The sequence below is a fragment of the Dendrobates tinctorius genome, unplaced genomic scaffold, assembly GCF_039654945.1.
Source record: "Dendrobates tinctorius isolate UK_male_01 unplaced genomic scaffold, ASM3965494v1 ptg000214l, whole genome shotgun sequence".
NCBI lineage: Eukaryota > Metazoa > Chordata > Amphibia > Anura > Dendrobatidae > Dendrobates > Dendrobates tinctorius.
Window position 1 is genome coordinate 2,243,430 of NW_027361881.1, and position 23,629 is coordinate 2,267,058.

The 23,629-nt window shown below is 45.4% G+C and overlaps 2 protein-coding genes across 5 annotated transcripts in view; both read right to left on the reverse strand.

The window, feature by feature from the left end:
- GSE1 (Gse1 coiled-coil protein) overlaps positions 1–23,629 on the reverse strand; it is a 337,588-nt gene that overhangs the window by 210,328 nt on the left and 103,631 nt on the right. For all 4 annotated transcript variants that reach the window (XM_073554894.1, XM_073554896.1, XM_073554895.1 and 1 more), the window contains exon 2: positions 9,309–9,462. In XM_073554894.1, coding sequence (XP_073410995.1) covers positions 9,309–9,462 — 154 coding nt within the window. The remainder of the gene's footprint in view (positions 1–9,308; positions 9,463–23,629) is intronic.
- LOC141058712 (uncharacterized) lies at positions 7,922–9,301 on the reverse strand. The gene has a single exon (XM_073554907.1). The coding sequence runs from the start codon at positions 9,078–9,080 to the stop codon at positions 8,136–8,138; it is 945 nt and encodes a 314-aa protein (XP_073411008.1). The 5' UTR covers positions 9,081–9,301; the 3' UTR covers positions 7,922–8,135.

The following is a 23,629-nucleotide window of genomic DNA, read 5'->3' on the forward strand; positions in this document are numbered from 1 at the left end:
GCACTGTATAATGTTGCACTGTACGGGGGTGCACTGTATATAAGTGTACTTTACACGGGTGCACTGTATAATGTTGCACTGTACGGGGGTGCACTGTATATAAGTGTACTTTACACTGGTGCACTGTATAATGTTGCACTGTACGGGGGTGCACTGTATATAAGTGTACTTTACACTGGTGCACTGTATAATGTTGCACTGTACGGGGGTGCACTGTATATAAGTGTACTTTACACGGGTGCCCTTTATAATGTTGCACTGTACGGGGGTGCACTGTATATAAGTGTACTTTACACGGGTGCACTGTATAATGTTGCACTGTACGGGGGTGCACTGTATATAAGTGTACTTTATACGGGTGCACTGTATAATGTTGCACTGTACGGGGGTGCACTGTATATAAGTGTACTTTACACGGGTGCACTGTATAATGTTGCACTGTACGGGGGTGCACTGTATATAAGTGCACTTTACACGGGTGCACTGTATAATGTTGCACTGTACGGGGGTGCACTGTATATAAGTGTACTTTATACGGGTGCACTGTATAATGTTGCACTGTACGGGGGTGCACTGTATATAAGTGTACTTTATACGGGTGCACTGTATAATGTTGCACTGTACGGGGGTGCACTGTATATAAGTGTACTTTATACGGGTGCACTGTATAATGTTGCACTGTACGGGGGTGCACTGTATATAAGTGCACTTTACACGGGTGCACTGTATAATGTTGCACTGTACGGGGGTGCACTGTATATAAGTGTACTTTATACGGGTGCACTGTATAATGTTGCACTGTACGGGGGTGCACTGTATATAAGTGTACTTTACACGGGTGCACTGTATAATGTTGCACTGTACGGGGGTGCACTGTATATAAGTGTACTTTACACGGGTGCACTGTATAATGTTGCACTGTACGGGGGTGCACTGTATATAAGTGTACTTTACACGGGTGCACTGTATAATGTTGCACTGTACGGGGGTGCACTGTATATAAGTGTACTTTACACGGGTGCACTGTATAATGTTGCACTGTACGGGGGTGCACTGTATATAAGTGTACTTTATACGGGTGCACTGTATAATGTTGCACTGTACGGGGGTGCACTGTATATAAGTGTACTTTACACGGGTGCACTGTATAATGTTGCACTGTACGGGGGTGCACTGTATATAAGTGTACTTTACACGGGTGCACTGTATAATGTTGCACTGTACGGGGGTGCACTGTATATAAGTGTACTTTATACGGGTGCACTGTATAATGTTGCACTGTACGGGGGTGCACTGTATATAAGTGTACTTTACACGGGTGCACTGTATAATGTTGCACTGTACGGGGGTGCACTGTATATAAGTGCACTTTACACGGGTGCACTGTATAATGTTGCACTGTACGGGGGTGCACTGTATATAAGTGTACTTTATACGGGTGCACTGTATAATGTTGCACTGTATGGGGGTGCACTGTATATAAGTGTACTTTATACGGGTGCACTGTATAATGTTGCACTGTACGGGGTGCACTGTATATAAGTGTACTTTACACGGGTGCACTGTATAATGTTGCACTGTATGGGGGTGCACTGTATATAAGTGTACTTTACACGGGTGCACTGTATAATGTTGCACTGTACGGGGGTGCACTGTATATAAGTGTACTTTATACGGGTGCACTGTATAATGTTGCACTGTACGGGGGTGCACTGTATATAAGTGTACTTTATACGGGTGCACTGTATAATGTTGCACTGTACGGGGGTGCACTGTATATAAGTGTACTTTACACGGGTGCACTGTATAATGTTGCACTGTACGGGGGTGCACTGTATATAAGTGCACTTTACACGGGTGCACTGTATAATGTTGCACTGTACGGGGGTGCACTGTATATAAGTGTACTTTATACGGGTGCACTGTATAATGTTGCACTGTACGGGGGTGCACTGTATATAAGTGTACTTTATACGGGTGCACTGTATAATTTTGCACTGTACGGGGGTGCACTGTATATAAGTGCACTTTACACGGGTGCACTGTATAATGTTGCACTGTACGGGGGTGCACTGTATATAAGTGTACTTTATACGGGTGCACTGTACGGGGGTGCACTGTATATAAGTGTACTTTACACGGGTGCACTGTATAATGTTGCACTGTACGGGGGTGCACTGTATATAAGTGTACTTTACACGGGTGCACTGTATAATGTTGCACTGTACGGGGGTGCACTGTATATAAGTGTACTTTATACGGGTGCACTGTATAATCTTGCACTGTACGGGGGTGCACTGTATATAAGTGTACTTTATACGGGTGCACTGTATAATCTTGCACTGTACGGGGGTGCACTGTATATAAGTGTACTTTATACGGGTGCACTGTATAATGTTGCACTGTACGGGGGTGCACTGTATATAAGTGCACTTTACACGGGTGCACTGTATAATGTTGCACTGTACGGGGGTGCACTGTATGTAAGTGCACTTTATACGGGTGCACTGTATAATGTTGCACTGTACGGGGGTGCACTGTATATAAGTGTACTTTATACGGGTGCACTGTATAATGTTGCACTGTACGGGGGTGCACTGTATATAAGTGCACTTTACACGGGTGCACTGTATAATGTTGCACTGTACGGGGGTGCACTGTATGTAAGTGCACTTTATACGGGTGCACTGTATAATGTTGCACTGTACGGGGGTGCACTGTATATAAGTGTACTTTATACGGGTGCACTGTATAATCTTGCACTGTACGGGGGTGCACTGTATATAAGTGTACTTTATACGGGTGCACTGTATAATGTTGCACTGTACGGGGGTGCACTGTATATAAGTGTACTTTATACGGGTGCACTGTATAATGTTGCACTGTACGGGGGTGCACTGTATATAAGTGTACTTTACACGGGTGCCCTTTATAATGTTGCACTGTACGGGGGTGCACTGTATATAAGTGTACTTTACACTGGTGCACTGTATAATGTTGCACTGTACGGGGGTGCACTGTATATAAGTGTACTTTATACGGGTGCACTGTATAATGTTGCACTGTACGGGGGTGCACTGTATATAAGTGTACTTTACACGGGTGCACTGTATAATGTTGCACTGTACGGGGGTGCACTGTATATAAGTGTACTTTACACGGGTGCACTGTATAATGTTGCACTGTACGGGGGTGCACTGTATATAAGTGTACTTTACACGGGTGCACTGTATAATGTTGCACTGTACGGGGGTGCACTGTATATAAGTGTACTTTACACGGGTGCACTGTATAATGTTGCACTGTACGGGGGTGCACTGTATATAAGTGTACTTTATACGGGTGCACTGTATAATGTTGCACTGTACGGGGGTGCACTGTATATAAGTGTACTTTATACGGGTGCACTGTATAATCTTGCACTGTACGGGGGTGCACTGTATATAAGTGTACTTTACACTGGTGCACTGTATAATGTTGCACTGTACGGGGGTGCACTGTATATAAGTGTACTTTATACGGGTGCACTGTATAATGTTGCACTGTACGGGGGTGCACTGTATATAAGTGTACTTTACACGGGTGCACTGTATAATGTTGCACTGTACGGGGGTGCACTGTATATAAGTGTACTTTATACGGGTGCACTGTATAATGTTGCACTGTACGGGGGTGCACTGTATATAAGTGTACTTTATACGGGTGCACTGTATAATGTTGCACTGTACGGGGGTGCACTGTATATAAGTGCACTTTATACGGGTGCACTGTATAATGTTGCACTGTATAATGTTGCACTGTATATAAGTGTACTTTACACGGGTGCACTGTATAATGTTGCACTGCACGGGGGTGCACTGTATACAGGTGCAGTTTATGGGGGAAGGGGCACTTTAGTTGACCTCATACATTCCTGTGGGAGAATAGTGAGTGGGTTACTCTACCCAAATCCCCCCTCTTCAATCACCCCTCCTTATAGCTCCGCCTTTTCCACATTTTAAGTCCTTCCCCTTCTCACGACTCCCCCACACGGAGAGTCACCCATGCTGTGCTGTAGTCCTCCATGGATTACGAGGGTGCGAATGACAAGGGGCACGACACTCTCGGGGGTCACCTCATCTCCCGCTGTGCCCACAAACACACAAATCGTTTCCCCCTTCTCCCAAGACCGGATTCCGACTTGGAGCCGCTTCCTGACCGCCTGTCTGTCTGGCGCGGCTCCTGACTCACGGCAACGACTAATTTATTGACTGCAAATTAGGACCATTTTCCCTCTCGGAGCCAAGTGAGGAGGGGGGAGCGGAGGCGCAGACCGCCATGCCAGACTCAGCCTCGCTTAACCTCTCCAGCGCTGCGCCCAAACTGTGCGCCATACAGACCGCTCAGCCTAACAATGCTCCATTCATATCCGACCTGCAGTGTAAAGAATGGTGGATTTCATGAGTCTTGGTTTATATAAATGCATGCCAACATAATGTAGCATTTTTATGTTAGGAAAAACTGACACTAAATTTCACAATGAGGTTAAAAAGCATCTGTCTAATTCTTGGAAGTTGTCACCGTTCTGTTCCTCTCTTCCTCCTCCTGGAAATATACAGATGAATTGATAACTGCGTGTTACTGGTAGCGTTCCACTTCTCAGATCGTCGTGTCGGTACATAATGCAGAACTGTGCGGTATGTGTGCAGTATGTTGGGACACCCCCATAATCAGTAATGCCCAGTTATCAATAAGGACAGCGCAAGAAAGATGCTGTTACATCTGTTGGCACAGAATGACTGATCAACCAAGTCCTGGCGCTCCGTGCATCCGTGGTGCCACCAAGTAACTCTCCACCCAACGCTAATTTGATTGACAGCTCTGGTTTTATAAATCCAGAGAAGGGCGACACATAAAACAAGCAGGTGGCACAGCGCTCCGAGCCGCTTGGCCTCGCCGCAGTGAACCTTTTCCACACAGGGCCCTGTAGGTTTGGATTTCTTTTTCCCTAAATAAAGACCTTCATTTATAAACTGCATTTTGTGATTCCTTGTGTTATCTTTGTCTAATATTTACATTTGTTTGGTGATTGGAAACATTTAAGTGACAAACATGCAAAAGAATAGGAAATCAGGGAGGGGGTGAACACTTTTTCACACCACTGTAGACAATCTTTCAGCACAGACTCCAGAATGTATCTGCACATTGCAGCAATGTAACAAACTATCTGAGGAGGAGGAGGAGAGAGATCTGTGCTGCTGATGTGTTCAGCTCACAAAGATTGTGCAGACTGGATACACTGTAACAAATCCTCAGCTCTGAGGCTCCTCCCTCCATAATATAGATTATTTTTTTTATTTTAACGCTCAGACACCGGCACTTAAGAAGGCCTCTCTAGCTTTCAGGTGCACAGAGTCCCCTCTACACCTCACACTAAGCAACCGCCCAGGACAGCAGCAGCACCTGGCGTGCAGCCACAGCACAAGCTCACCTGACAGAGGAGGGGTGAACACAACACCTGTCCTGCTCCGGGGGCTCCGAAACAACAGGTGAAGCCAGGCCTGTCTCCACCTACAGCAGTGAAAGCTGCCATCCTGCACACACCTCAGGGTGACATCCTGCTGCCTGGATGCTGCAACAAAGTCCTCTCCACCAGTCAGCTCATTGTAGCTGAACACATCATATCAGGGGTATAAAGGCTTTCATGTGTCAGCCAATTATCCGTACATACAGCCCATAATCTAACACTTCTATGCTCCAGAGCATCACAGACTGACTAATGGTACAGTAGGGAATCCAGTGTCTGAGCGCTCTTACAGTAGAGAATCCACTGACTGAGTGCTCTGGCAGTAGAGAATCCAGTGTTTGAGCGCTCTTCCAGTAGAGAATCCAGTGTCTGAGCGCTCTTTCAGTAGAGAATCCAGTGTCTGAGCGCTCTTTCAGTAGTGAATTCAGTGTCTGAGCGCTTTTCCAGTAGAGAATCCAGTGCCTGAGCGCTCTTCCACTAGAGAATCCAGTGTCTGAGAGCTCTTTCAGTAGTGAATTCAGAGTCTGAGCGCTTTTCCAGTAGAGAATCCAGTGCCTAAGCGCTCTTCCAGTAGAGAATCCAGTCTCTGAGAGCTCTTCCAGTAGAGAATCCAGTGTCTGAGAGCTCTTCCAGTAGAGAATCCAGTGTCTGAGAGCTCTTCCAGTAGAGAATCCAGTGTCTGAGCGCTCTTCCAGTAGAGATTCCAGTGTCTGAGCGCTCTTCCCGTAGAGAATTCAGTGTCTGAGCGCTCTTCCAGTAGAGATTCCAGTGTCTGAGCACTCTTCCAGTAGAGAATTCAGTGTTTGAGCACTCTTCCAGTAGAGAATCCAGTGCCTGAGCGCTCTTCCAGTAGAGAATCCAGTGTCTGAGAGCTCTTCCAGTAGAGAATCCAGTGTCTGAGCGCTCTTCCAGTAGAGATTCCAGTGTCTGAGCGCTCTTCCAGTAGAGAATTCAGTGTCTGAGCGCTCTTCCAGTAGAGATTCCAGTGTCTGAGCGCTCTTCCAGTAGAGAATTCAGTGTTTGAGCACTCTTCCAGTAGAGAATCCAGTGTCTGAGCGCTCTTTCTTCCAGTAGAGAATCCAGTGTCTGAGCGTTCTTCCAGTAGAGAATCCAGTGTCTGAGCGCTCTTCCAGTAGAGAATCCAGTGTGTGAGCGCTCTTTCAGTAGAGAATCCAGTGTCCGAGAGCTCTTCCAGTAGAGAATCCAGTGTGTGAGCGCTCTTCCAGTAGAGAATCCAGTGTCCGAGCTCTTCCAGTAGAGAATCCAGTGTCCGAGAGCTCTTCCAGTAGAGAATCCAGTGTCCGAGCGCTCTTCCAGTAGAGAATCCAGTGTCTGAGCGCTCTTCCAGTAGAGAATCCAGTGTCTGAGAGCTCTTCCAGTAGAGAATCCAGTGTCTGAGCGATCTTCCAGTAGAGAATCCAGTGTCTGAGCGCTCTTCCAGTAGAGAATTCAGTGTATAAGCGATCTGACAGTAGATAATCCAGTGTCTGAGCACTCTTCCAGTAGAGAATCCAGTGTCCGAGCGCTCTTCCAGTAGAGAATCCAGTGTCTGAGCGCTCTTCCAGTAGAGAATCCAGTGTCTGAGCGCTCTGACAGTAGATAATCCAGTGTCTGAGCGATCTGACAGTAGAGAATCCAGTGTATGAGCGATCTGACAGTAGAGAATCCAGTGTCTGAGCGATCTGACAGTAGAGAATCCAGTGTCTGAGCGATCTGACAGTAGAGAATCCAGTGTCTGAGCGATCTGACAGTAGAGAATTCAGTGTATGAGTGATCTGACAGTAGATAATCCAGTGTCTGAGCACTCTTCCAGTAGAGAATCCAGTGTATGAGCGCTCTTCCAGTAGAGAATCCAGTGTCTGAGAGCTCTTCCAGTAGAGAATCCAGTGTCCGAGCGCTCTTCCAGTAGAGAATCCAGTGTATGAGCGCTCTTCCAGTAGAGAATCCAGTGTCTGAGCGCTCTTCCAGTAGAGAATCCAGTGTCTGAACGCTCTTTCAGTAGAGAATCCAGTGTCCGAGAGCTCTTTCAGTAGAGAATCCAGTGTCCGAGCGTTCTTCCAGTAGAGAATCCAGTGTCCGAGCGCTCTTCCAGTAGAGAATCCAGTGTCTGAGCGCTCTTCCAGTAGAGAATCCAGTGTCTGAACGCTCTTTCAGTAGAGAATCCAGTGTCCGAGAGCTCTTTCAGTAGAGAATCCAGTGTCCGAGCGTTCTTCCAGTAGAGAATCCAGTGTCTGAGCGCTCTTCCAGTAGAGAATCCAGTGTCTGAGCACTCTTCCAGTAGAGAATCCAGTGTCCGAGCGCTCTTCCAGTAGAGAATCAGCAATGTGACTGCTGTTACAGTTAAGAATCCGCTATGTCACTGTTGTTACAGTTGCTAGGTTGAGGGATGAGGAAACAGTGAACATTATGCTGCAACGGTTGAAGATGAGAAGATAAAGAAATAATTAATCGGAATAAACATCTATCATGAGAGGTGGTCGCTGAATGCACGACTACGGTGTTCTGTGTCCGGCACTGATACAACGTAAGAAATCACAGTAATCGCTATCCCAGAAATGGAAGAAAACTCCAGTATCCAGGGGAATAAATATTCACACCCTGAGCAGATAACGTCCTAATAAACCTTTCATTAATGTAGGCAGCATAGTGTATATGGCCGTATAGGTGAGGACGGTGTATATGGCCGTATAGGTGAGGACGGTGTATACGGCCGTATAGGTGAGGACCGTGTATACGGCCGAATAGGTGAGGACGGTGTATACGGCCGTATAGGTGAGGACCGTGTATACGGCCGTATAGGTGAGGACCGTGTATACGGCCGAATAGGTGAGGACCGTGTATACGGCCGTATAGGTGAGGACGGTGTATACGGCCGTATAGGTGAGGACGGTGTATACGGCCGTATAGGTGAGGACCGTGTATACGGCCGAATAGGTGAGGACCCTGTATACGGCCGTATAGGTGAGGACGGTGTATACGGCCGTATAGGTGAGGACAGTGTATACGGCCGTATAGGTGAGGACGGTGTATACGGCAGTATATGTGAGGACGGTGTATACGGCCGTATAGGTGAGGACGGTGTATACGGCCGTATAGGTGAGGACAGTGTATACGGCCGTATAGGTGAGGACGGTGTATACGGCAGTATATGTGAGGACGGTGTATACGGCAGTATATGTGAGGACGGTGTATACGGCAGTATATGTGAGGACGGTGTATACGGCAGTATATGTGAGGACGGTGTATACGGCAGTATATGTGAGGACGGTGTATACGGCAGTATATGTGAGGACGGTGTATACGGCAGTATATGTGAGGACGGTGTATACGGCAGTATATGTGAGGACGGTGTATACGGCAGTATATGTGAGGACGGTGTATACGGCAGTATATGTGAGGACGGTGTATACGGCAGTATATGTGAGGACGGTGTATACGGCAGTATATGTGAGGACGGTGTATACGGCAGTATATGTGAGGACCGTGTATACGGCAGTATATGTGAGGACCGTGTATACGGCCCTATAGGTGAGGACGGTGTATACGGCCGTATATACATCACAGTATGGCGCATGTCACAGAAGGGTTAAACTGGGGGTGGGTGAGGAGCTGCTCAGAGATCTGATCTGCTGAGCACGGAATAGATATTGAACCAGAACAGCATAACCGCATCCAACTGTGACACGTCGAGGAAATTTAGGAATCCCCCACAGGGCGCAGCGTCTTCCATGATATATCACAGCCTATCAAATTACAGGGCTCATACATCTGCACAACTTATCATGGAAATGGCGCCACCTACTTGTAGTGCCTGGATCAGCACGCTCCACTTCTGAGCAGGAATCCTGGGATGGAGGCAGCGATGAGGGGTCCTTCACTGTCCTGGGGTTCTGTTCAACTTCAGGGACCTTGGCTGCTGAGCTGCTGGGTCCAGACCCGCGGGAGGCCGAGCTACACTGAGCAAAATAAGACAGAAACACAATGTAAGAGAAAGGAGACCGTAATGCAGCAAAATACTAACTATATGTAATAGGAAAGTCAGAAAAACCTACACTGACCCCAAACCCTCCACCGACCCAGGGGAGGACAGTAATGTCACTACAGCCAGAAATGCTAAATCCCAGGAACGGAAAGGTGCCATCATAGTTATTAACATATATGCTTAAATATACTAGAATATAACTACTATAATACTGCCCCCTATGTACAAGAATATATCTACTATAATACTGCCTCTATGTACAAGAATATAACTACTATAATACTGCCCCCTATGTACAAGAATATAACTACTATACTGCCCCTATGTACAAGAATATAACTACTATAATACTGCCCCCTATGTACAAGAATATAACTACTATAATACTGCCCCCTATGTACAAGAATATAACTACTATACTGCCCCTATGTACAAGAATATAACTACTATAATACTGCCCCCTATGTACAAGAATATAACTACTATAATACTGCCCCTATGTACAAGAATATAACTACTATAATACTGCTCCTATGTACAAGAATATAACTACTATAATACTGCCCCCTATGTACAAGAATATAACTACTATAATACTGCCCCCTATGTACAAGAATATAACTACTATAATACTGCCCCTATGTACAAGAATATAACTACTATAATACTGCCCCTATGTACAAGAATATAACTACTATAATACTGCCCCCTATGTACAAGAATATAACTACTATAATACTGCCCCTATGTACAAGAATATAACTACTATAATACTGGCTCCTATGTACAAGAATATAACTACTATAATACTGCTCCCTATATACAAGAATATAACTACTATAATACTGCTCCCTATATACAAGAATATAACTACTATAATACTGCTCCCTATATACAAGAATATAACTACTATAATACTGCCCCTATATACAAGAATATAACTACTATAATACTGCCCCTATATACAAGAATATAACTACTATAATACTGCCCCTATGTACAAGAATATAACTACTATAATACTGCCCCTATGTACAAGAATATAACTACTATAATACTGCCCCCTATGTACAAGAATATAACTACTATAATACTGCCCCTATGTACAAGAATATAACTACTATAATACTGGCTCCTATGTACAAGAATATAACTACTATAATACTGCTCCCTATATACAAGAATATAACTACTATAATACTGCTCCCTATATACAAGAATATAACTACTATAATACTGCTCCCTATATACAAGAATATAACTACTATAATACTGCCCCTATATACAAGAATATAACTACTATAATACTGCTCCCTATATACAAGAATATAACTACTATAATACTGCCCCTATGTACAAGAATATAACTACTATAATACTGCCCCCTATGTACAAGAATATAACTACTATAATACTGCCCCTATATACAAGAATATAACTACTATAATACTGCCCCTATGTACAAGAATATAACTACTATAATACTGCCCCTATGTACAAGAATATAACTACTATAATACTGCCACTATGTACAAGAATATAACTACTAAAATACTGCCCCCTATGTACAAGAATATAACTACTATAATACTGCCCCTATGAACAAGAATATAACTACTATAATACTGCTCCTATGTACAAGAATATAACTACTATAATACTGCCCCTATGTACAAGAATATAACTACTATAATACTGCCCCTATGCACAAGAATATAACTACTATAATACTGCTCCTATGTACAAGAATATAACTACTATAATACTGCCCCTATGTACAAGAATATAACTACTATAATACTGCCCCTGTGTACAAGAATATAACTACTATAATACTGCTCCTATATACAAGAATATAACTACTATAATACTGCCCCTATGTACAAGAATATAACTACTATAATACTGCCCCTATGTACAAGAATATAACTACTATAATACTGCCCCTGTGTACAAGAATATAACTACTATAATACTGCTCCCTATATACAAGAATATAACTACTATAATACTGCTCCTATGTACAAGAATATAACTACTATAATACTGCCCCTATGTACAAGAATATAACTACTATAATACTGCCCCCTATGTACAAGAATATAACTACTATAATACTGCTCCCTATATACAAGAATATAACTACTATAATACTGCCCCTATATACAAGAATATAACTACTATAATACTGCCCCTATGTACAAGAATATAACTACTATAATACTGCCCCCTATGTACAAGAATATAACTACTATAATACTGCCCCCTATGTACAAGAATATAACTACTATAATACTGCTCCTATGTACAAGAATATAACTACTATAATACTGCCCCCTATGTACAAGACTATAACTACTATAATACTGCCCCTATGTACAAGAATATAACTACTATAATACTGCCCCCTATGTACAAGAATATAACTACTATAATACTGCCCCTATGTACAAGAATATAACTACTATAATACTGCTCCTATGTACAAGAATATAACTACTATAATACTGCTCCCTATGTACAAGAATATAACTACTATAATACTGCCCCTATATACAAGAATATAACTACTATAATACTGCCCCTATATACAAGAATATAACTACTATAATACTGCCCCTATGTACAAGAATATAACTACTATAATACTGCCCCTATATACAAGAATATAACTACTATAATACTGCCCCTATATACAAGAATATAACTACTATAATACTGCTCCCTATGTACAAGAATATAACTACTATAATACTGCCCCTATATACAAGAATATAACTACTATAATAATGCCTCCTATGTACAAGAATATAACTACTATAATACTGCCCCTATGTACAAGAATATAACTACTATAATACTGCCCCTATATACAAGAATATAACTACTATAATACTGCCCCTATATACAAGAATATAACTACTATAATACTGCTCCCTGCCTCTGTTCATAGCTGCCCCTAGTGGAGATAGCTGGTAACACTCTTCCTCACTCTAGCAGCACTGCTAGGAGAGGGAGCGCAGCTCCTGATGACAAGGGTTTAATGATGTCCCTCTGGGTGTAATGAGTTGATATTTGGGGGCAGCAGCTTGTGACCCTTCTCCCTGGAGATGTGTTGGGTGTGCTGTATGACATCAGGCTGTATGCAGTGCGGGGAGCAGGGTCAGGGCTGCCTACTTTTGAGGTTAGGGGCAGGAGGCCTGTACAGGATCTAGTTTGTTACAATGTATCAGTCTGGATTTCGGATTATCCACACTGGATACGATTGTTACTCACACTCAGCAAGCAGAGATCTTGACATGAACAATCTATTTTACGCCCTATTTCCATCAAATCCGTAATGCAATAATTGGAGGTGACAGAAGCTTTAGCAGTTAACCCCACGCTCCCTGGAGGGCAGGCGAGGCCAGTTAGGGGCCTGTTATCGGATGCCCCCCTCGCTGCGCCCTTCCCCCGCTCCCCTGGTGCTCGATCTGTCAGGAAATCATTCCCATTTACACAAATGAGGAATAATTGATTTAAAGAAGCCATCTGTTTATATAGAGGGAGAATCAGCACAATTAGGCAGGATCTGTCCCTCTCGATAAGCGCGCGTCTCTGCCCCGGTGGAAGGGACGCTTCGTGCCCGGAACGCGTCCTGGAAGAATCACAACAGATTAGAGCCGGGATGAATGATCGTGGTGCTAACTCGTTACCCGGCGCCCGTGGGCCCTTCACATTAAGAGTGAAGATGCCGCTCTCAGCCACCTCTGGGGGCGCCACCAAGGTCGCGGGGTCGCCGGCACCGGCTTCATCGTTATTCTAATCTCCGAAGACCGTCGTCAGGGAAACGGTAAAAAAAAAGCGGGTGTTTCCGCAGAAAGACGCCATGAAACGCCAAAGAGGCCACGGCGGCCATACACGGACCGGGCGGGAAGGAAGATGGTCAATAACAAGGATGGAGAGATCGCTACATGGCATCAGTCTGGTGTCCGCCATGATCTGCACCTGTAACGAACCCTCAGCTGTCAGCAGTGAAAGCACCAGGTTCTCGGACACCGAATGCAGAGGTGTTACAAAGGGTATAAATCATACGTTTCGCAACGTCGGGATAGGCCGGGTTCACATTTGCGGTTCCGTCCGCAGCGTTTCTGACGCATACATCCGCATGCGTCACGTTTTCCTATCTTTAACGTTGTGGACGCAGGTTCATGCGTTTGCGTTCAGCCGCTTACGCACGCGTCATTCCGGGCTGTGCGGCCTCCAAACGCATGCGGACACTTGCGGAAGGAATGCGCCTCAGCAAGGCATCACAGTCTATGGGAACGCATGCGTACGCAAGCACATGCATACGCAATAATTTACATAAGACATTGGGCATGGCTTGTGTACATTCACACAATTGCCGGGTAAATAGCACTTGCCAATCGTTCACAAGCACAGATGTGACCCTAGCCTTACACGGAGACATCACTTTAGGGCAGGAAGGTCCCAAAATGTTGTGATTTTCCTCTGTGGCTACAAAGTGATGTTGCAGCCCTCCAACTCCCATCATTCCAAGCTCGACGTTAGGGGTCCACATGGGGGGCACGTTCTCAGGTCGGGGCCTGATATGTGAAAGCCGGAATGGAGGCCATCATGGAGGAACCCTTTTTATTTTGGGGGTTCACTTTGGAGCCCACCTCATCACCTCGCAGGCTCCGCGCCCGGCATCGGCCTCTGATCCACCGGCTAATCTCGGCTTATCCACATAATGCCGCCATGATCCTTATTCCTGACATTATCCCGGTGGCGGCTCTCGTTGGGTTCACATTGGGGCGGACATGAGGATCTTACACGGGGGGTGCGGCTACAATACGGTTATAATGAGCCAGCTCCCCACGATCAGCGGCTCGGAGACAGTCAGCATGGAGGGTGGCTCATTAGGACGGGCATTCGGAGAAGTTCCTGGTGTTTGTCACGTCCTCTCCTGCCTGGAGGATGTAGGGGGCTCAGCCGCCATGTTGCATCAATCTTCTCCATCCATGTAACCCTCTACTGGGGTCACTGTGGGGTACAGAGCCGCCCTCTATCACACGCACCGCTACACTGATCCCGGACGACACGGATCTAAGCGCCGGTTTTCAAGGATTTACAGATTCTCCGCTTACAATAATCACCAGGAGAAAAAGGAAAAAGGGAAAAGGGGCAGGGGTCGGAGGAGGATGGGGGTTGTGGTTTGGAGGGGCAGATCATTTATTTACTAGGAGCTGGAGGGGCAGTCGCCCGCTGGTGTTAGGCCGTATTGTCTGCTCCTGGCAGCGCTCCCAGCACAGACTGGATGTCACTTGGCAGCAGAACAGGTCGGGCTTCCAGAAAGCAGGCAAGCAGCCGAGGGGAGCCAGGGAGCAGGGCGGATTAACCCTTGTGGGGTCACAGTGGATCCTGACCTGGGTCACACAGAAGCGTCCACCCGTCCCAATACATCAGCACAATTCCCACTGACACCATACCAAATATCACACAACACAACCAAACAACATCCGCCGACACACTGCGCCAAACACACATGTATGAGCGAGGCACCCTGTGCAGACAGCGTGCCGCCATCATGACACCTGCGGGGAGGAGGCAAAACACGCAGAGAAGACAGCGTTATTACTACAGCCGCCCCCGATTATACACTGCGCTAATCCAATAATAACACAGAGGAATCTGCTACACCGCACTACACCAGCAGAACAGCGAGCACAGCTCTGGAGGACAATACAGGGTCAGTAATGTAATATATGTACACAGTGACTGCACCAGCAGAATAGTGAGCGCAGCTCTGGGGTATAATACAGGATGTAACTCAGGATCAGTAATGTAATGTATGTACACAGTGACTGCACCAGCAGAATAGTGAGTGCAGCTCTGGAGTATAATACAGGAGGTAACTCAGGATCAGTAATGTAATGTATGTACACAGTGACTGCACCAGCAGAATAGTGAGTGCAGCTCTGGAGTATAATACAGGAGGTAACTCAGGATCAGTAATGTATGTACACAGTGACTGCACCAGCAGAATAGTGAGTGCAGCTCTGGAGTATAATACAGGAGGTAACTCAGGATCAGTAATGTAATGTATGTACACAGTGACTGCACCAGCAGAATAGTGAGTGCAGCTCTGGAGTATAATACAGGAGGTAACTCAGGATCAGTAATGTATATACACAGTGACTGCACCAGCAGAATAGTGAGTGCAGCTCTGGGGTATAATACAGGAGGTAACTCAGGATCAGTAATGTAATGTATGTACACAGTGACTGCACCAGCAGAATAGTGAGTGCAGCTCTGGAGTATAGAAAAGGATGTGACTCAGGATCAGTAATGTAATGTATGTACACCGTGACTGCACCTGCAGAATAGTGAGTGCAGCTCTGGAGTATAATACAGGATGTAACTCAGGATCAGTAATGTAATGTACACAGTGACTGCACCAGCAGAATAGTGAGTGCAGCTCTGGAGTATAGAAAAGGATGTGACTCAGGATCAGTAATGTAATGTATGTACACCGTGACTGCACCTGCAGAATAGTGAGTGCAGCTCTGGAGTATAATACAGGATGTAACTCAGGATCAGTAATGTATGTACACAGTAACTGCACCAGCAGAATAGTGAGTGCAGCTCTGGAGTATAATACAGGATGTAACTCAGGATTAGTAATGTAATGTATGTACACAGTGACTGCACCAGCAGAATAGTGAGTGCAGCTCTGGAGTATAATACAGGATGTAACTCAGGATCAGTAATGTAATGTATGTACACAGTGACTGCACCAGCAGAATAGTGAGCGCAGCTCTGGGGTATAATACAGGAGGTAACTCAGGATCAGTAATGTATGTACACAGTGACTGCACCATCAGAATAGTGAGTGCAGCTCTGGGGTATAATACAGGACGTAACTCAGGATCAGTTATGTAATGTATGTACACAGTGACTGCACCAGCAGAATAGTAAGTGCAGCTCTGGGGTATAATACAGGATATAACTCAGGATCAGTAATGTAATGTATGTACACAGTGACTGCACCAGCAGAATAGTGAGTACAGCTCTGGGGTATAATACAGGACGTAACTCAGGATCAGTTATGTAATGTATGTACACAGTGACTGCACCAGCAGAATAGTGAGTGCAGCTCTGGGGTATAATACAGGATATAACTCAGGATCAGTAATGTAATGTATGTACACAGTGACTGCACCAGCAGAATAGTGAGTGCAGCTCTGGAGTATAGTACAGGATGCCACCATATGCAGTAGGACAACAGATTATTGGGGTGTGGGATGAAGGAGGCTTTACGTTCGGCAGATGCTGATAGTAAATAGCTTTCTGTTCACACCATCCTGCTCAGTTAAATGACCCCGATCTTCTGAGGACCAGGCTGAGCTGTTATCGATGTACTGCGCTGCAGGATGTGTTGGCGCCATGTAAACACTGAAGAATAATAACTCAGCAGACATTGTGCTGCAGCGCGCCGGTCGCCGTATCCTCCATGTGACAGCAGCTGCTGTAATCCAGTTAAGCGCCAGGAGCCGACCAGATGGTTTTCTTGAATCTCTGGAAATGAACCCAGATGAATTTAATGGACGAGTCACAGCGGAGACGCAGAGCCGTGAACTTCCCGCGACATCGCACAGCGCTCCGCCATTAACCTGCTACAGCTTTATAGACGGGAGCATGATGTATCCCCATCCACAGCGGGAAGAAAACAGGAGAGGATTAGATACACGGCTCAGCAGACAGTCTCACACAGGATAGGATTAGATACACGGTCCAGCAGTCAGTATCACACAGGATAGGATTAGATACACGGCTCAGCAGACAGTATCACACAGGATATGATTAGATACACGGCTCAGCAGTCAGTATCACACAGGATAGGATTAGATACACGGCTCAGCAGTCAGTATCATACAGGAGGATTAGATACATGTCTCAGCAGTCAGTATCACACAGGAGAGGATTAGATACACGGCTCAGCGGATGTATCACACAGAAGAGGATTAGATACACGGCTCAGCAGTCAGTATCACACATGATATGATTAGATACACGACTCAGCAGTCAGCATCACACAGGAGAGGATTAGATACACGGCTCAGCAGTCAGTATCACACAGGAGAGGATTAGATACACGGCTCAGCAGTCAGTATCACACAGGATAGGATTAGATACACGGCTCAGCAGTCAGTATCACACAGGATAGGATTAGATACACAGCCCAGCAGTCAGTATCACACAGGAGAGAATTAGATACAAGGCTCAGAAGTCAGTATCACACAGGATAGGATTAGATACACAGCTCAGCAGTCAGTATCACACAGGATAGGATTAGATACACGGCTCAGCAGTCAGTATCACACAGGATAGGATTAGATACAAGGCTCAGCAGTCAGTATCACACAGGATAGGATTAGATACACAGCTCAGCAGTCAGTATCACACAGGAGAGGATTAGATACACGGCTCAGCAGTCAGTATCACACAGGATAGGATTAGATACAAGGCTCAGCAGTCAGTATCACACAGGATAGGATTAGATACACAGCTCAGCAGTCAGTATCACACAGGAGAGGATTAGATACACGGCTCAGCAGTCAGTATCACACAGGAGAGGATTAGATACACAGCTCAGCAGTCAGTATCACACAGGATAGGATTAGATACACGGCTCAGCAGTCAGTATCACACAGGATAGGATTAGATACAAGGCTCAGCAGTCAGTATCACACAGGATAGGATTAGATACACAGCTCAGCAGTCAGTATCACACAGGATAGGATTAGATACACGGCTCAGCAATCAGTATCATACAGGATAGGATTAGATACACGGCTCAGCAGTCAGTATCACACAGGATAGGATTAGATACACGGCTCAGCAGTCTATCACACAGGAGAGGATTAGATACACGGCTCAGCAGTCAGTATCTCACAGGATAGGATTAGATACACGGCTCAGCAGTCAGTATCACACAGGAGAGGATTAGATACACGGCTCAGCAGACAGTATCACACAGGAGAGGATTAGATACACGGCTCAGCAGTCAGTATCACACAGGAGAGGATTAGATACACGGCTCAGCAGTCAGTATCACACAGGATAGGATTAGATACACAGCTCAGCAGTCTATCACACAGGAGAGGATTAGATACACGGCTCAGCAGTCAGTATCTCACAGGATAGGATTAGATACACGGCTCAGCAGTCAGTATCACACAGGAGAGGATTAGATACACGGCTCAGCAGACAGTATCACACAGGAGAGGATTAGATACACGGCTCAGCAGTCAGTATCACACAGGAGGGAGAGGATTAGATACAGGAGCAGAATAGTCTGGGAAGCCATTTTCTTAGAGTCCACAGAACAGAAAGTGAGGGGTTACTTCTCGCTAATCCCCCTGCACGGATTAATCCGCCGGGCCCGCAGGGGTTAACGCCGCGGAGCGGATTGGGTTTTCTTTCATGTCTTTCCCTTTCCCGCGGGTCGGAAGAAACACTGAGAATATAATGACTCCGCGGCTGCGATATAACAAACCGCTGCCAAGTGTTTACGGTGGAAATGGCAGCGGCCGCCCCCCGCTCCCGCATTGTTCCAGGCGCCTCTATCCCCCTCCGCGCACTGGGGGGCAGCGCTGGGCTTTGTGTCTTTCACTCCTCGCCAATTAAACGCTGCGCAGGCAGGTTCACGAGCCGCTCGTTAGAACGACAAGCTCTGAGAAAGCGTTTACCTCCAGGGTGCGGCGTACAATGGGGAGAGAGGAGACGTGCTGCGCTAACAGCTCTCCCCACCCCCAGCCCCGCTCAGTAGCGCACGCGCTCCCGCCTCGTCTGAGCACTAACGTCAAAGAGATTAAACCCGCTCGTGTACAAGTGCGAATCACAGAGAAGACTCCGCCGCACTGTTCTACCCGGCCATTCAGATTCCTGCGCAGCCGGCGGGGGCACATGGGGGGCAGCGGGGTCAGAGGCGAGGCAAGGGGGGGGGGGAGAACTCTGCTGCAAGATATTACAGGGGTCTGACTGTAAGCAACAAAGCCAAATCCGGCCACCTCCTCCTTCATCCCGAGAGTCACAGCCTCGCTGACCTCAAGATCTCTGCTTCATGGCAGCGAATGGAAAAAGGGCATAAGAAGATTCAGCATTGAGCGTCCTCAGTGGTTGAGGCCTTTTAATGGTGAACTGAAAAGACGGTGACACATTGCAGCTTTCCAGACTACTCAGGTCTCTTCATCAGGCTAGACTAATACAAAATCTGAAGAATCACATAATTATACACAATACAGCCCAGAAAAAATGCAATAGATGAGACAAGTGACGCGAAGCAGAATTATGATTATGGGAGAGGGAGAAACATAAATATTGGATCAGCTCATAGATAAGGAGTCCGGGTGTTTTACTGTCCTCTGATTGGGGTCTGGTTCTGTGTTGTGATAACCCCACAAGGTCTGAGGAGCAAATTCCTTAGTGGATGTAAAAAGACATAAATCCATGCGACACATTCATTCCTGCACTGAGTGTGTCAAAGGTCGTCATAAATTTATACTCCCAGACCCTCCTGTCTCTCTGAGATTTGAAGTTACCTTTTAATACCAGTAATTTAATGTCCATCATGCTATGACCGGGGATACAAAAATGTTTGGCCACAGGTAGATCCATTCTTTTTTCTCTTATTGTGCGATGATGTAATTTATGTACACAGTGACTGCACCAGCAGAATAGTGAGTGCAGCTCTGGAGTATAATACAGGAGGTAACTCAGGATCAGTAATGTAATGTATGTACACAGTGACTGCACCAGCAGAATAGTGAGTGCAGCTCTGGAGTATAATACAGGATGTAACTCAGGATCAGTAATGTAATGTATGTACATAGTGACTGCACCAGCAGAATAGTGAGTGCAGCTCTGGAGTATAATACAGTATGTAACTCAGGATCAGTAATGTATGTACACAGTGACCGCACCAGCAGAATAATGAGTGCAGCTCTGCAGGATAATACAGGAGGTAACTCAGGATCAGTAATGTAATGTATGTACACAGTGACCGCACCAGCAGAATAGTGAGTGCAGCTCTGGAGTATAATACAGGAGGTAACTCAGGATCAGTAATGTAATGTATGTACATAGTGACTGCACCAGCAGAATAGTGAGTGCAGCTCTGGAGTATAATACAGGATGTAACTCAGGATCAGTAATGTATGTACACAGTGACCGCACCAGCAGAATAATGAGTGCAGCTCTGCAGGATAATACAGGAGGTAACTCAGGATCAGTAATGTAATGTATGTACACAGTGACCGCACCAGCAGAATAGTGAGTGCAGCTCTGGAGTATAATACAGGAGGTAACTCAGGATCAGTAATGTAATGTATGTACATAGTGACTGCACCAGCAGAATAGTGAGCGCAGCTCTGGAGTATAATACAGGATGTAACTCAGGATCAGTAATGTATGTACACAGTGACCGCACCAGCAGAATAATGAGTGCAGCTCTGCAGGATAATACAGGAGGTAACTCAGGATCAGTAATGTAATGTACAGGAAAGATGTATATCTTTGTACCGTGTTAGCCAGTAGATAGAAAAATATTCAGAATTGAGAGTCCTCAGTGGTTGATGCCTTTTAGTGGCGAACTGAAAAGATGGTAATACATTGCAAGCTTTCGAGACTACTCAGGTCTCTTCTTCAGGCTCGACTCAAGACTCAAGTCTAGCCTGAAGAAGAGATCTGAGTAGTCTCGAAAGCTTGCAATGTGTTACCATCTTTTCAGTTCGCCACTAAAAGGCATCAACCACTGAGGACTCTCAATTCTGAATATTTTTCTAATGTAATGTATGTACACAGTGACTGCACCAGCAGAACAGTGACTGCAGCTCTGGAGTATAATACAGGAGGTAACTCAGGATCAGTAATGTAATGTATGTACACAGTGACTGCACCAGCAGAATAGTGAGTGCAGCTCTGGAGTATAATACAGGATGTAACTCAGGATCAGTAATGTAATTTATTTACACAGTGACTGCACCAGCAGAATAGTGAGTGCAGCTCTGGGGTATAATACAGGATGTAACTCAGGATCAGTAATGTAATGTATGTACACAGTGACTGCACCAGCAGAATAGTGAGTGCAGCTCTGGGGTATAATACAGGAGGTAACTCAGGATCAGTAATGTAATGTATGTACACAGTGACTGCACCAGCAGAATAGTGAGTGCAGCTCTGGGGTATAATACAGGATGTAACTCAGGATCAGTAATGTAATGTATGTACACAGTGACTGCACCAGCAGAATAGTGAGTGCAGCTCTGGGGTATAATACAGGATGTAACTCAGGATCAGTAATGTAATGTATGTACACAGTGACTGCACCAGCAGAATAGTGAGTGCAGCTCTGGGGTATAATACAGGAGGTAACTCAGGATCAGTAATGTAATGTATGTACACAGTGACTGCACCAGCAGAATAGTGAGTGCAGCTCTGGAGTATAATACAGGATGTAACTCAGGATCAGTAATGTAATTTATTTACACAGTGACTGCACCAGCAGAATAGTGAGTGCAGCTCTGGGGTATAATACAGGATGTAACTCAGGATCAGTAATGTAATGCATGTACACAGTGACTGCACCAGCAGAATAGTGAGTGCAGCTCTGGAGTATAATACAGGAGGTAACTCAGGATCAGTAATGCAATGTATGTACACAGTGACTGCACCAGCAGAATAGTGAGTGCAGCTCTGGGGTATAATACACGATGTAACTCAGGATCAGTAATGCATGTACACAGTGACTGCACCAGCAGAATAGTGAGTGCAGCTCTGGGGTATAATACAGGATGTAACTCAGGATCAGTAATGTAATGTATGTACACAGTGACTGCACCAGCAGAATAGTGAGTGCAGCTCTGGGGTATAATACAGGATGTAACTCAGGATCAGTAATGTAATGCATGTACACAGTGACTGCACCAGCAGAATAGTGAGTGCAGCTCTGGAGTATAATACAGGAGGAAACTCAGGATCAGTAATGCAATGTATGTACACAGTGACTGCACCAGCAGAATAGTGAGTGCAGCTCTGGGGTATAATACACGATGTAACTCAGGATCAGTAATGCATGTACACAGTGACTGCACCAGCAGAATAGTGAGTGCAGCTCTGGGGTATAATACAGGATGTAACTCAGGATCAGTAATGTAATGTATGTACACAGTGACTGCACCAGCAGAATAGTGAGTGCAGCTCTGGGGTATAATACAGGATGTAACTCAGGATCAGTAATGTAATGCATGTACACAGTGACTGCACCAGCAGAATAGTGAGTGCAGCTCTGGAGTATAATACAGGAGGTAACTCAGGATCAGTAATGCAATGTATGTACACAGTGACTGCACCAGCAGAATAGTGAGTGCAGCTCTGGGGTATAATACACGATGTAACTCAGGATCAGTAATGCATGTACACAGTGACTGCACCAGCAGAATAGTGAGTGCAGCTCTGGGGTATAATACAGGATTTAACTCAGGATCAGTAATGTAATGTATGTACACAGTGACTGCACCAGCAGAATAGTGAGTGCAGCTCTGGAGTATAATACAGGAGGTAACTCAGGATCAGTACATGATAATGTATGCGCCGTATTCCTGTATCCTTGCGGAGAATGACATGCTAAGCATGTCGAGGTGAGGAGACTTAAAGCTACAATGCTCCTCTGGGAAATATGCCAAACCAGATCTCACACTTTGCACTGTTGAGGGGCAGTACCACGAAACACAGTGTCAGCAAATTGAGATTTTGGCTTTTATCCTAAGTCATGTAACAAGGCTCAAAGGTCAACATTGACTTTTAGGATTGCTACTTCCAATAGGTGGCGCTAGAGTTCTAGTCCTCTTCCTCTCTTCTGAAGAGACAATTTCTGTATTCCTGTCTCACAGCAGAGGATTCGTTACAGTCTGGAAGGAGCCCCTGCACAGAATGGATATCAAGGCACTGAAGGATGATGAAGATATGGGGGCATTCACCCATCAGATGAAAAAACAAATATTAAATTCCTTTTACAGCATGGACTGCACAGTGATAAAGGACACCAAGTATGAAGCCAAAGAAGAATATTAAAGTACAGAGGAAATCTCCCTGCAGGG